Source organism: Camelina sativa, chromosome 9, assembly GCF_000633955.1.
Source record: "Camelina sativa cultivar DH55 chromosome 9, Cs, whole genome shotgun sequence".
Taxonomy (NCBI): Eukaryota; Viridiplantae; Streptophyta; class Magnoliopsida; order Brassicales; family Brassicaceae; genus Camelina; species Camelina sativa.
In genome coordinates this window covers 36826983-36841214 of record NC_025693.1, presented here as the reverse complement: position 1 = coordinate 36841214, position 14232 = coordinate 36826983, and the positions used below count along the sequence as shown (strand labels likewise).

Here is a 14232-nt window from a genome sequence, read left to right as displayed (position 1 = left end):
CAGAAACAGATAAACAATTGGTTCATAAACCAGAGGAAACGGCATTGGAAACCATCGGAGGATATGCAGTTTGTAGTAATGGACGCAACACATCCTCACCATTACTTCATGGATAATGTCTTGGGCAATCCTTTCCCCATGGATCACATCTCATCCACCATGCTTTGATCATCGATCCTTTAAAACGTTATTTAATTATATTTATTTTCATCAAAACAGCTTATAATATGTATAACCTATGGTTGTCGGTATACTTAGGAACATACGTAACATGTTCCGATTGAAGAACAAGCGTTTAATGTTTCCCCTGATTATGAATGATTTGTGGTGTGTATCCTTTTGTATTGTTCTATTAATATGTGAGATTACTATTGCTATTATAATGATTGTAAAGCTTTTTGATATATTAATTTTTCTGGGCTTGACCGCCGTTTTGAGTCACTTCGGTCACTAATGGGGTCTTGCATCGCAATATGTCAGTCGGTAATCAAGTTTTTAAAACACAAGTAGACGACCTAGAGGTGATAAAAAGGTTCAATAAAATTGATTTGGCTACAATTGATTTATGTATAGGGACCCTTATATATATGAAGTGGAAAACATTTGATTTTGATTATCTTCTTACATTTTAGGCAAAACTTAAATCGTCATGAGGAACCCATAACTCCTCGAAAAATTAACCTAAACCATAAATAACATATTTATTTTGATAAATAACATTTATAAAATCTCTTTCAATTTGATATTTATTCATTAATTAATTTAATTTTTTTTTGATTTTTCCTTTTAGAATAGTAATGAGGTTAAGCAAAAGTTTTGATGACTGATAATATAGTCTTATATTATTATATTATTGTAATAATTGTTATAATAAATTTAAAGTATAAAAATGTAAATTAGTGTATTAAGGTAAAAATGAATATGATTTTTTTTTTCTAACTAAAAATATTTTATATATTTACTTCCCAAAAGTAAATTAAATAATATATTAATATATTCTTTTATTTTTGTTGTTTGCTTAATATATTCTTTATTTTTTTCTATTAGAATATTCATTTAAAATTTTATTTTATAAAATAATTTTAAAACTCACATGTTATGCAGGTCTAGAAGTCAACATTGAATACTGAAAAGACCAGTAGTCTCAACCATTGACAAAACTGTAACTTATCAAATAACTTCTACACAAACTGCGGCAGATTTAGAAAATCTAAAAGCTCACCATCACAACATGACCGTCCACATTAATCATCATAATATTATGAAAAAATATACAAAAAATTGTTAATTCAGTTAACGAAATTAATTAGTCGTTATGTCCGGTTATGATCAATAGATCTCCAAATACACTATGAATAATAATGTATTTTCACTTTTTGTACATTTTTTTCCAAACGTAAGTGTGCAGACCAAATGTAAAAAGACTTTTTTCAACTTCTACTTATATTACTTTAGGTATGGTATAATTGATATACATTATATGTAAATATATTTATAAATATTAATAGCATATACTCATTATCTAATTTTAACACATAAGTTATGTTGTCTTTAAATCAAATTCACCTTTAATTACTTGGTTAGTGGATCAACGTGATCGACCGAGATATCAAAATCGATATCAAAGTCTAATCGTATGAATATCATAACTAATTTTCAGTATCTTAATTAAACGACTTTGCTTTATTTATTTACTTTGATATCAAAATTGATTTCATTTTACATTTTCAAGTGCCCAAATCCCAAACTAGTAGTTTCATTTACATTTACAAATCTCATTTATCTTTTTTTTTTCTGACAAAACAAGATATTATTTATCTTCTTAAGCTATGAAGTATGCTAATTGTATCATCTGTTAGTATTTTCGAATGGAAAAGACTAAAAAAATGAGAGAAAGCTAGTACTCCCAATTCCCAAAGACCTGTTCTGGCCCAAACCATGAATGTCCCAACAAGAAATTGTCGGCCCAAACTTATAATGTTCTAAAAGTTATATATCCTTTAAAACGCTTTCGGCAGCATCTTGACAAACACATGAATTATATCTTGAACCGACTCAATACAACAACAGCATTCAGCATTACCGAGAGAGAGGTCTTTTACAGATGTCTACGCTTATGAGCTTCTTCAATTGTCCCCACATCATCTTCGGTTTTCAATAGCCATAATTTTTCCCATTTAAAGACAAGACTTGTTTCAGTCTTTGCATAGACACAAACTTTTCTTTGCCACTTGATCTAACCTGAAACAAGAACACTACATATAGAATTATCAATATCTATAATTCTATATGTAGACAAGTAGAGACGCAAGACAAGTTATTAACATCGGCCTAAACAATTCTTTCTGGCTGTGAAGGATGAATGATGAATCTAGCATAATTGGAATTTGATTTCAAGATCGGACTTCTCGAGACAGAGCAATGCATCAGAGAGGAACTAAGAAAACTATGGATCTAAGATAAATCGGTTCAGCCACAAGAGTATGCTTCCAAGTAATGATTTTGACCACAAACTAAACCAAGCAATGATTCAAGAAATCAGTACCTCTCTCTATTCAAGATCACTTTCTGTCCTTGCTTCATCATCACTATCTTCGCATATATCCTCAGGAGGATCATACACAACCATTCCAGGGAAAAGCTCCAAGAAATCATCTTTCACCTTCTCTCTCAACTCAGGATAAGGAACGAGTCCTTTCAACATAACACGAAAAGGCAAAGACAGAGGCCGATCAGGAGAATCTCTCATCTCTCCATACAATCTCATCGCTTCCAACGGAAGCTCGTTGTCCAAAAACGCTCGAACAAGGTCTCCAAATGTATGCTGGTCGAACAAAACCCCTTCTTTCTTTAAATCTTCCCATACTTTCTTGGTTTCATCCACTTTCTTGTTTCTTGCAAGCATCATGAGCATGTCTCTGTAAAAAAACATATCGGGTCTATACCATATCTCTCTTCTCACAACTTCATAGAGCTGAAAGACAACATTTATAAACCCAAATCAAACATCTGAGCAATGTGGCTAGACATTGACACCATCAACACATCACAGAACTGACGATATAAACTGAACCAAAGTTTGGCTAATTCGATAACCGGTTCGTACCACTAAACCGAAATTACTGAAATTTTCTAAATTTAACGAAAACCAAACTGAAATCACCAAAATTTCAATAACGAACAAAACCAATTTTAGTTTTCGATTAAAAAATGAACCTTAATTTCGGTCTAAATCGGTAAATTATTGCCAAACCGAAATTGACAAACCGAACTATGAGTTCAATGATTTTATTACCTTCATACAGAGGAAAACTTGGTTTTGTCTCTGAAACTCAGCAAGAACAGAAACGAGATCGGATCTAAGGAGACGAGCGACATGAGAAGAGATGAATCGATCGAGTCGGACCAATTTGGTTTGCAGACGCTTGAGCTCTTTGGCAGCGATTAAGCCTTCTTTGGTCATTTCCTTCTTCCGTCTCCATATCGATAAGCTAGGGCTCGAAGCAGGTCCTGATTGGTAGGTACGAGCCAAATCAAGACTAGTTTCTCTCGAACCAATACGGCGAAGAAGATAAAAAACGAAGCTTTGATGAATTGAGGATTTAGGGTTTTTAGCTCTGAACATTTAAAAAGTTTAGAAGGATTTTTGAAGTTTTGGTCGATATATTTGAGCAGATTTGGGTTTCAGAATTATATTTTCTTCAATATTAGCACGGCCCGTTTAGGCCCAATACTAAATGAGATGAGAAGTTAATGTTTTTTAATACACATTTAGACGGCCCGTTTAGACCCAATAGTTTTAGTCTTGCATGCATCAACATTTCTACTCGTTTTCCAAAACTTAAAGGACCACACCAGTGACACCACTAAACAACTGTCAACAGTCAACTTGCTCATATGTATGCATGGTTGTAATTTGATGTAGATTGCTTAAAGTCTTGAGGCTAAGAACAAAGGAACCTTCAATCTCATTTCATATGAAGTTTCTCTTTTTCCTGTCAAATAATAGTTTACGTTACTTTCACTATTTTCCTTCATATAGAAAATTTGCAATGATCTGTCCCAAAAAAAAATTTGCAATGATTTATGAAAAAAAAAAAATAGAGTAAAGTGAATATCTTTAAAAGAAAGCAATACCATATTTTGTCTTGCATGCAATAATCTTTCTAAATAATTTTTTTTTTTTCAAACTTATAAGGACCACCTCTTATAAGAACCATACATATGGGTTGTAGACTTTTGTTATTTACTGAAACCAAAAAGTCTTGAATTTTTGTTTTTTTCTCATTTAATTTGAAGTTTTTTTTTTTTCCGAAGTTTCGTCTGTCATCGTAAGTAATAACACGCCTACAGGAAAGATATTTCTTCTATTTTTATTTTGCTTCTTATTATAGCTTTCAAAAGACACATTAACTTGGAAATATCAGCTTTTAGTCGTTTCAACTCCTCATCAAACATTTATATTCTCTCTCAGTTCGCTTCTCATATATGGCGTCTCCATCTTGCTTCACGTCTCGCAACTACAAATTCAAAGTCTTCTCGAGCTTCCACGGGCCTGATGTCCGTAAAACATTTCTCAGTCACCTGCGTGAACAGTTTAAACGCAAAGGGATCACTATGTTCAACGATGAAGATATTAAGAGAAGCGCAATGATCTCCCCTGCACTCAAAAAAGCTATAAAAGAATCGAGGATCTCGATTGTGATTCTCTCCAAGAAATATGCTTCGTCAAGATGGTGTTTGGATGAGTTGGTGGAGATACTAGAATGCCAAAAAGCTGGGGGACAGATGGTGATGACCATCTTCTACCAAGTTGAGCCGTCTGATGTACGTAATCAAAAAGGCGATTTTGGGAATGCTTTCAATAAAACTTGTGCACTTAAGATGAATTGCAAGGAAAAGAAAAAATGGAGCGAAGCTTTGAATTATGTGGGAAACATTGCTGGAGAAAACTTCAAAAATTGGTTTGTGTTCAACTAATTACTCTGAGTTTGTATTTATTTGCTTATTTAGTGTAGTCACTAGGAAAAAAATATATTTTTATAGTTAATAATTGCGAAGGAGGATTATTGGTGATTGAAATTTAAAATTATTAAGAGAACGTTTATGTTCAATGAAAATTGGAAATATATATGATATAGAATTTCAGAGGAATGTTATTGGTGTTGACTATATTTTCTAGAAACAATGATTTTCTTTTCTCTCTCTTTTTTTCTAGGAATAATGAATCAAAAATGATCGAGAAGATTGTCAAAGATGTTTTAGATAAAGTAAATGCTACACCATCTAAAGATCTTGATGGCATGGTGGGACTTGAAACTCACTTGAGAGAAATAGAGTATTTGCTAGATTTAGATAGTGATAGAGTTAAAATAGTTGGAATCTTTGGTCCTGCGGGCATTGGTAAGAGTACCATTGCAAGAGTTTTACATAGTCGACTCTCTAATAGGTTTCAGCTTACTTGTTTTGTGGACAACCTTAGGGAAAGCTACCCCATTGGTCTTGATGAGTACGGTTTAAAGTTACGTTTACAAAAACAATTTCTTTCAAATATTTTGAACCTAGATGATATACAAGTTTCTAATTTATGTTCGATTAAGAATATGTTAAGTGATCAGAGAGTGCTTATCATTCTAGATGATGTGAACAATTTAAAGCAATTAGAGGCTTTGGCTGGAAATATTGATTGGTTTGGTCCTAGGAGTAGGATTTTAGTGACCACAGAAAATCGAGAGCTTTTACAACAACATGGTATCCATGAACCATACCTTGTAGTTTTTCCATCTGATGAAGATGCTGTTGAAATCTTATATAGATATGCTTTTAGACAAAGCTATCCACGTGATGGTGTTAAAGTGTTTGCTAAAAAGATAACAAAGTTGTGTGGCAATCTTCCGTTGGCTCTACGTGTGGTGGGTTCATCTTTATGTAGGAAGGAGGACGACGAATGGAAAGATGTAATGTGCAGGCTAGAAACTATTCTTGATCGAGATATTGAAGAAGTGCTAAGAGTCAGTTATAAATGAGAGAGCTTTCAAAATAATGTCACAACTTCGTTTCCTCCGAGTTTACCAAAGTAGATATAATGAGAAGAAGATAATCTTTATACCAGATAAGATGGAGTTTTCGCGTTGTTTAAGGTTATTACATTGGGAGGAATATCCAAGCAAGAGTCTTCCTCATGAATTTCATCCTAAATATCTTGTCAAAATTGATATGAAGGACAGTAAGCTCGAGAAGCTATGAGAAGAGATCCAGGTTGGTTTAAATATTAGTTTACTTCTATGATATATATAAATATTAATTAATTATATAGTTTCTCTTCATCAATGTAATGATGTTCTTCTCTTTTTTTTTTTTTTATGGTTTTTACTTTCAGCCACTCCCAAACCTCAAGAGGGTTGATTTGAGAGGTTCTTATTATTTGAAGGAACTCCCGGATCTTTCAAAGGCTACAAACCTCGAGACTTTGGAACTGGATTATTGTGAGGATTTGGTAGAGCTTCCATCCTCAGTTTCAAATCTTCATAAACTAACGAAATTAGGGATGAAGTCCTGCACAAAGCTTGAGCTCATTTCAACTAACTGGAACTTAGCATCTCTTCCACGTTTGAGCATATCAGATACAAATATCACAACATTCGGTATATCAGTTACAAATGTGGCATCATCAACCACCCCTCAGTTTTATCTTGATAGCCTCTTTAGTCTCAGTTTATGCAACAATGCAAAGCTCAAGACACTAACGCAACTCCCCAAAAATATATTATTTCTAGACCTAAGCTATGCTAGTATTGAAAGTATGTCAGATTGTTGCATCGTAAGTCTTCATCGGTTACAAACACTTAAGCTTTGTGGCTGCAGAGAACTCACATCACTACCAGAACTCCCTCCTTCTCTTGAGTTCCTTGATGCTACCGACTGTGAGTCACTTGAGACCGTATTTAGCCCTTTTGATATTCCAGATGCGCGCCTCAACTTCGCCAACTGCTTCAACTTGGACCGACAAGCGCGAAGATCAATCATCCAACAACGTATTATTCGATATGGGTCATCGTTCTTACCCGGGAGAAAAATACCTAACGAGTTCAAACACCGAGCCACTGGAAATACATTGAGCTTTTACGTTTCCGCTTTCTCCAGTTATAAGGTTTGCCTCCTTATTTCCCCTAAGATATCCGAAAAAACTTTTGATCCCCAGGTGAACTGTCGTCGGATTAGCAACGACTACTTGTTCCGTGTTCGGGAAGTCAAGTTTTATGATATCTCCAAGTGCAAAAAGACACATCTATTTGTATTTCACTCTGACTCGCTTCACAGAGATGATTTTGAAATGGACAGAGAGATAGTGTACGAATTCACCAGCAAACTGCAAAACTTCGACGTTATGGAATGTGGCGTCCAGATCTTAACGGAGGAAACCAGTGGGGAATCTTGCGGTGAAGCGTCAGACGACGATGAATCTGAATCTGTAACTTCTAGTGATGCTTCAAAAGACGATGATGATAGCAATAGCAACGTCGTCGAAAACGGGTTCTCTCGAGCAATAAGGGCAGCATTAGGTGATGTTTGGAGACCAAAACCAAGATGATGATGATGATGATGATGATGATGATGAAGGCTTGTAACATAAACTAATTGTATACATTTGGTTTTTTTTGGAATTAATAATAATCGATGTAATTTATTTTCGTGTTTGACATCTCGAATAATACTAACCGAGTAAATAAACTAATTTAAATTTGAGTATTTGACAATTTAAAACTATGGTAAAAAAAATAATTTAATTAAACAAATAAAACCAAGATAAAGTTAAGTTTGACACGTCAGCACCAATGTTCTTCTTTTAGTATATGAAGAATTTATTAATATCTAAAAACAAAATATTCCTTTGCCTTGGTCAAAACTAGAAAAAGAAGCTTCCATATAAGCAAGAATCACACCTTAACACAAATAGGAAACTAATCATGAGACAAATTGTAACGCATATAAATAGGTCACGATGGTAATGTGCATTGTTGTCCAAGAACATGATTCTCATTACCCTAGACGATATATAAATATCTTAATGTAACAAATGGAGAATCCTAAGAAAGATTTAATGGAAACCAATCCAAGAAAACTAAGAGCCTGTTGTTTCATATGGCTAATTATATGTATATTTGTATTAGTTGTTTGTGCAATATTATCCAAAGCAGAAGAAAAAGACGAGAGCGATGATTCTATGCAAAGGATTTACTCCGTTTTGGTTGAAGGGGAACCATTGGCCTTTCGTGCTTCTACCAACATCAACAGGTTCACATCATTACATTTTTCATTATGTATGTCATTGTTATCCTGAGGATCGGATATAAATTTTTTTATGTTGGAAATTTAGCAAAGCCATGGCATATGAAGCAAAGAAGATGGAAGCGATTCACGAAGAGATACTTGGAAGGACACTCGAAAATGGAAGTTATACGAAGCTTTATAGCTTCAAACATGTCATTAATGCTTTCGCAGTCAGCACCACTCCTTATCAGGTTAAGATAATTTCATTAGTCAACATTTATGAAATTGAATGACCTCTTTATTACTTCCGGAGATTCAAATTGAATTATGTAGTTGGACTAGGTGGACTTTTAAAAAGGTCAGAAACCCTTGGTTTGATTTTGATTTACTCGGTTTAGAGGTTGTAAATGCCAAATTAAGAACCAAAGATGATTAAGTTCGGTTTAGGATTTAGTTGAGTTTAGGATTTACCAAACCGAATTTATTCTGGTTTTTATTTGGGTTCGGTAATTTGCATATTAACCGATTATTTTGTTATTTTAAAACCAAAAGAACGCCAAAACGAATATTAAACCAAAAATTGATTTAGTGAAATCAAACCAAACCGAACGAACGATAATGAATAATTTTCCCATTTCAACTAGGTTTGGTTCGATCTTTGCTCAAATTTTGGTTTGGTAAACCGGAAACAATTCTCATTTTGATACTTGCAGGCCAAGAAACTCACTAAAGCCAAAGGAGTGAAGGTAGTTGAAGAAGACAAAGGAGTGAAAATAATGACAACATACACTCCCGATTTCTTGGAACTTCCTCAACAAGTCTGGCCGAAGATCTCAAACGACGGCGACAGACGTGCTGGAGAAGACATCGTGATCGGTTTCGTAGATACCGGAATTAACCCTACTCATCCGAGCTTTGCCGGACTCGATCTCACAAACCCTTACTCATCGAACCTCTCACGTTTGAACTTCTCCGGTGACTGTGAGACCGGTCCTCTATTCCCTGTCGGATCTTGTAACGGAAAAATCATCTCTGCAAGGTTCTTTTCCGCCGGAGCTCGAGCTTCAGGCGCTCTCAACTCCTCCTTAGATATACTCTCTCCATTCGATGCATCCGGCCACGGAAGGTACAACTGTCATTTTCTGATATACCATTTCTAAATTTGATGATTCACTTTCCAAACACACAATGCATCAAAGTAGACTATATCACTAACGTACCATAATAAATTTAATTTATTAATTTGTTAAATGTACGTGTTCACTATTTGGTCGGTTTGGTCCAGCCACGTGGCATCCATCGCAGCCGGGAACGCTGGAGTTCCGGTGATCGTCGACGGATTCTTCTATGGCCGTGCCAGCGGTATGGCCCCACGTGCACGGTTCGTCACATCATTCATATTAATTTGCTCATTTATAATTAGAAGTTTTAAGACTAACGATGATCATCCAGTGGTAAGTAGGGATGTCAATTGGTCTTACAGACCATGGGCTACCCATGTCCAAATTAAATTGGACCGGCTATGGTCATGACCAAATTTGAAGCGGTCAAATGGATCCAAAACCAATTTACCCCATTAATAAATGGTCCAAACTAATCTGGACATGGGTTGTCCAATAAAACTTAAATATTAGGGATTCTAAATTTGGGGAAAAAAAATTTTCTTCAATTATGATTTTTATGATTAACTTTTAATAAATTTTGCTTCAATTATGAGTTTTATGATGAATTTATGAATTTTGTATGAACTTAATAGTTAGATGAACTTATGTCAATGGATTGATATGTGTTGAATTTATGAGTTTATGATGAACCTTTAGTAAATTTTGGTTCAATCTGCACATAATGGACAGACCAATTGGTCATGGTCTTATTTGGTTTGGACATATTTGGACATAGGTCTATTTGGGTCTTGACCATACATGACCATAAAATGTATGTGTCCAATTGGTCATGCCCATTTGGACATCGACAGCCCAATTGACATCCCTAGTGGTAAGTTTTGGGAAAAAAAAATTACGAGTTATTTTATTGGTTAATGTGGCAGCATAGCCGTTTACAAGGCGATTTATCCATCAATCGGAGCTCTTGTTGACGTAGTTGCAGCTATCGACCAAGTAACCAATGCTCTAAACAAGACTGTGTTTTCTCCTAGTGTGAATCTCTAACCAATTTTATTCATTTATTCTCATATTTTAATTTTGTCACAGGCAATAATGGATGGCGTAGATGTGTTGACGCTGTCGATTGGACCAGACCAACCGCCGGTAGATAAGCCGACGGTACTCGGGATATTCGACCTAGCAATGCTATTGGCTAGAAAAGCCGGCGTATTTGTGGTGCAAGCCGCAGGGAATCATGGACCGTCGCCATCTTCTGTGTTGTCTTATAGTCCTTGGGTCGTTGGCGTCGCTGCTGGAAATACTGACCGGTCTTATCCTGCGTCCCTCATCCTCGACGGTGGCCAAACCGTTCAGGGCGTTGGTCTTTCAGGTAAAACCGTAAAACTAGAATTATTCTAACAATATGTAGTTTTAATTATGATCTTTTATCTTATAATTACAAAAATTGCAAGTTTTGGTGTAAATTTTTTATAAAATGTTTTTTTTTATAAATGCTTTATTTGGTTATTATTATTTTATACGTACCTAACTGTAACATGACAGTAGGCAGTAGCTAATTATAAATAATTTAGCACGTAAACGTTCATATTCATAAGAAATTTTTCTTTCATGTTGAATAAAAAGGTCCAACCCTCGGAGCTCCATTTCTTCAACATAAGCTAGTCTTAGCCAGAGACGCTGTTAGAACAAACGGCTCGGTTCTACAAACCCTAACCAGAGACATTGAAGAATGCCAACGGCCGGATAATTTTGACCCAGCCGTGGTTCTTGGAAGTATTGTGATATGTACATTTTCTGATGGTTTCTACAATCAGATGTCGACTGTTCGAGCCATCACCCAAACCGCCAGGACTCTTGGTTTCATGGGTTTTATACTCATTGCACATCCTAGATACGGGGATTATGTTGCAGAACCGGTGATATTTTCGGTTCCCGGTATTCTAATCCCTAAAGTATCAGATGCTCAGGTAATTTCGTCAATAAATCCATCATAAATTACAAAAAAAAAATGATGATGTATATTTATATAATGTATTTAGATAAAAGCCATATCTTAAGAAACTAACTATTAATCTATATAATTTGCATGTGGGATGAACTTTACATAATAATCATATACGAACTCATGACCATTATTTCAAAGAAATGTTATCACTTATCAACATATATTGAAACTTTTTATTTTAGATTATTTTGAGGTACTACGAAGAGAAGACATTCAGAGACAAGAGAGGAATCGTGACGCAATTTGGGGCACGTGCCAGAATTGGCGACGGCCGAAACTCGGTATTCGCCGGGAAAGCACCAGCCGTGAGCCGATTCTCTTCGAGAGGACCAGCTTTTATCGATGCAAATCGAAATCTTTTAGATGTGCTAAAGCCAGATATTCTAGCACCTGGTCACCAAATTTGGGGTGCTTGGAGCCTCCCTAGTGCCTTTGATCCTATTCTCACAGGTTTTCACGTCGATACGTCCGTAATATTTTGTATCAAATATAATTTACTCCCTTGAGTTTAAAATTTATCATTTGTATGTAGGACGAAGCTTTGCAATATTGTCGGGAACGAGCATGGCAGCTCCTCATATAGCGGGGATTGGAGCTATGATAAAGCAACTTAATCCTTCTTGGACCCCGGCCATGATTGCATCGGCCATCTCCACCACGGCCACGGAATATGACAGTTCCGGTGAAGTTATATCGGCTGAGTCTTATGAAATAAGTGGATTGTTTCCATCTAATCATTTCGATCATGGCGCGGGCCATGTTAATCCTGCTAGAGCCATAGATCCTGGACTGGTTTTGCCCGCAGGTAAATTTTTAACTTTTAACTTGAATTGGTGATTTTAACGTAAATAAAACAAAACAATTAGAGTATTTTAATTTTTTAAGTATATTAATTATCCCTGTTTTGGGTATTGGACCAGGTTTTGAAGACTACATAAGTTTCTTGTGCTCATTGCCAAACATTAACCCGGTCACTATTAGAGCCGCAACCGGAGTATGGTGCACCACCCCGCTTAGCCACCCGGCGAACCTTAACCATCCATCAGTAACTATATCTGCACTTATAGAGTCTCTTGTGGTGAAAAGAAGTTTCCAAAACGTCTCAAACAAGACTGAGACATATCTTGGTTCGATTTTACCTCCCAATGGTACAGCTGTACGGTTAATCCCATCTTGGTTTACCGTACCACCACAGAGAATTCAAGGTCTGGACATCGAGTTCAATGTCACACAAGTCTTGAACCAATTTACATTTGGTGAAGTTGTCCTTACCGGAAGTTTAAACCATATTATTAGGATACCGTTGTCAGTTAAGACAATTTGAAAACATATAATTTTCTCGTTTTCTTGTTTATTCGTTCAACGGCTCACTGATTTAACCGCATATAAAGGGTAAACAATAAACTAGTTCTATTCTTAGATTTGCATTAGAATACATAAATAAATAAAACGCAAGCATACTTCGTTACAAGCTACAACCGTGTGATGGTTGAGATACAATCTAATTACACATATGAAATGGTCACACTACAAATACACATATGACTATATGAGCTAAGCTTAATTACACATGAAAAGGTCACATTATATTCACACATGTGACCCTTATTACAAATGAAAGGAAAGGGTCACACTAATATTACACATATGAAATCTTTAAAGTTTTAAGATGTTTCGATCACATATAATTAAAATTATATACTTACGTAGACGAAACTGTCATGAAGACTAGTATGGTGGTCTAGGAGGTTGGTGCCCAAAGGGTCTTGGAAACCAGGTAGCACCAGGAGGTGGAGGTTGTGGGTGAGGTCCAGGAGGAGGTGGTGGAGGAGGAGGGTGCGGCTCAGGAAACGGTGGTCTTAGTGGCGGTGGGTCCTGGAAAGGAGGAGGAGGGGGACGAGGACGATGAGGAGGAGGCTGAGGCATTTTGTGCTTTGTTAATGCAATATATGTTTGGCGTACTTTAGTTCATATATAACATCAAGATTTAGAATCATTGTTACCCACAAGTCTTTGAAGTGTAAACCAGTCTCTAATTCATTAGTTGCTCAGTAGAATGGTAGTTATCCACCTAATCTTCTAGCTATAGTTTTATATCAAAATAATATGGTTACATGATTCATCTAATGTAGATATAGAATTATAGCTGGGACTCACAATTTTATAAAGTTATGGTTCTTAAATTATAAGAAACATTAAATTTGTATGTATTGTCAAATTTGAAATTTTTATAGGATATTCTTTGTTGTATATAGTACATACTATTATTGTCAAATTCTCAATTTTGGTATAATTTGTTGTATAGTACATTGCATTGCACAAGATGAATATATATTATACTTATTATAATATATACTAGATTTTAACCTGCGGTATTCCACGAATAAATATTTTTATATAATATAATTTTAACTACTATTTTATTGTATATTTAGTTAAGTAGTATGTTGTTCAAAAAAAAAGTTAATTAGTATTTGAATTATTCATTATTAGTATAAATAATAACATACATAATAATTCTAACGATTAAGTAGTATTTGAATTATTAAGACACAATTTTGCTAACGATTTAATTGTTTTACCGAATTTAGTTAAATTATCTTGATTTGATATGTCTAATATTCTAATATTTCTATTGTTGACCAAATAGTTAAATTATGATTTAACCCATATTTTAACATCAAATTATTAATATTTTAAATTTATACTAATGTTAGTTCAAATTCGTCAAGTCTTATAATTCATCCCGCCATATAACCATATTATATAGTATTTTAAACTATTTATAATCAATGATTGTAAGATTTTAGTTGATAACAGAAGTGGAGATAT

The 14232-nt window shown here is 34.9% G+C and overlaps 4 protein-coding genes across 7 annotated transcripts in view; 3 read left to right on the top strand and 1 right to left on the bottom strand.

Moving 5' to 3' along the window:
• Window positions 1-404, top strand: part of LOC104714574 (homeobox protein SHOOT MERISTEMLESS-like) — a 4835-nt gene extending 4431 nt beyond the window's left edge. The window contains exon 5 of one of the 2 annotated variants that reach the window (XM_010431987.2): window positions 21-404. In XM_010431987.2, coding sequence (XP_010430289.1) covers window positions 21-168 — 148 coding nt within the window. In that variant the 3' untranslated portion in view covers window positions 169-404. The remainder of the gene's footprint in view (window positions 1-20) is intronic. The other variant, XM_010431986.2, reaches the window with a different exon arrangement.
• LOC104714572 (pentatricopeptide repeat-containing protein At1g62350) lies at window positions 1888-3652 on the bottom strand. Of its 3 annotated transcripts, none has more exons than XM_010431985.1 (3): window positions 3296-3652; window positions 2546-2974; window positions 1888-2285 (listed from the first exon to the last, which is right to left on the bottom strand). In XM_010431985.1, the coding sequence occupies exons 1-2, from the start codon at window positions 3623-3625 to the stop codon at window positions 2552-2554; spliced, it is 753 nt and encodes a 250-aa protein (XP_010430287.1). In that variant the 5' UTR covers window positions 3626-3652; the 3' UTR covers window positions 1888-2285; window positions 2546-2551. The 3 variants fall into 3 exon arrangements, with proteins under 3 accessions (XP_010430287.1, XP_010430285.1, XP_010430286.1); XM_010431983.1 differs by having other exon boundaries at window positions 1888-2255; XM_010431984.1 differs by having other exon boundaries at window positions 1888-2241.
• Window positions 4398-6674, top strand: LOC104714571 (disease resistance protein RML1B-like). The gene is made up of 3 exons (XM_010431982.2): window positions 4398-4964; window positions 5219-6258; window positions 6380-6674. Exons 1-2 carry the CDS (start codon window positions 4489-4491, stop codon window positions 6024-6026), a joined length of 1284 nt encoding a protein of 427 aa, XP_010430284.1. The 5' UTR covers window positions 4398-4488; the 3' UTR covers window positions 6027-6258; window positions 6380-6674.
• On the top strand, window positions 8063-12900 carry LOC104714569 (subtilisin-like protease SBT2.4). Its single transcript, XM_010431981.2, has 10 exons — window positions 8063-8295; window positions 8378-8522; window positions 8985-9397; window positions 9557-9652; window positions 10319-10388; window positions 10482-10764; window positions 11019-11362; window positions 11583-11850; window positions 11933-12205; window positions 12321-12900. The coding sequence occupies exons 1-10, from the start codon at window positions 8078-8080 to the stop codon at window positions 12722-12724; spliced, it is 2514 nt and encodes an 837-aa protein (XP_010430283.2). The 5' UTR covers window positions 8063-8077; the 3' UTR covers window positions 12725-12900.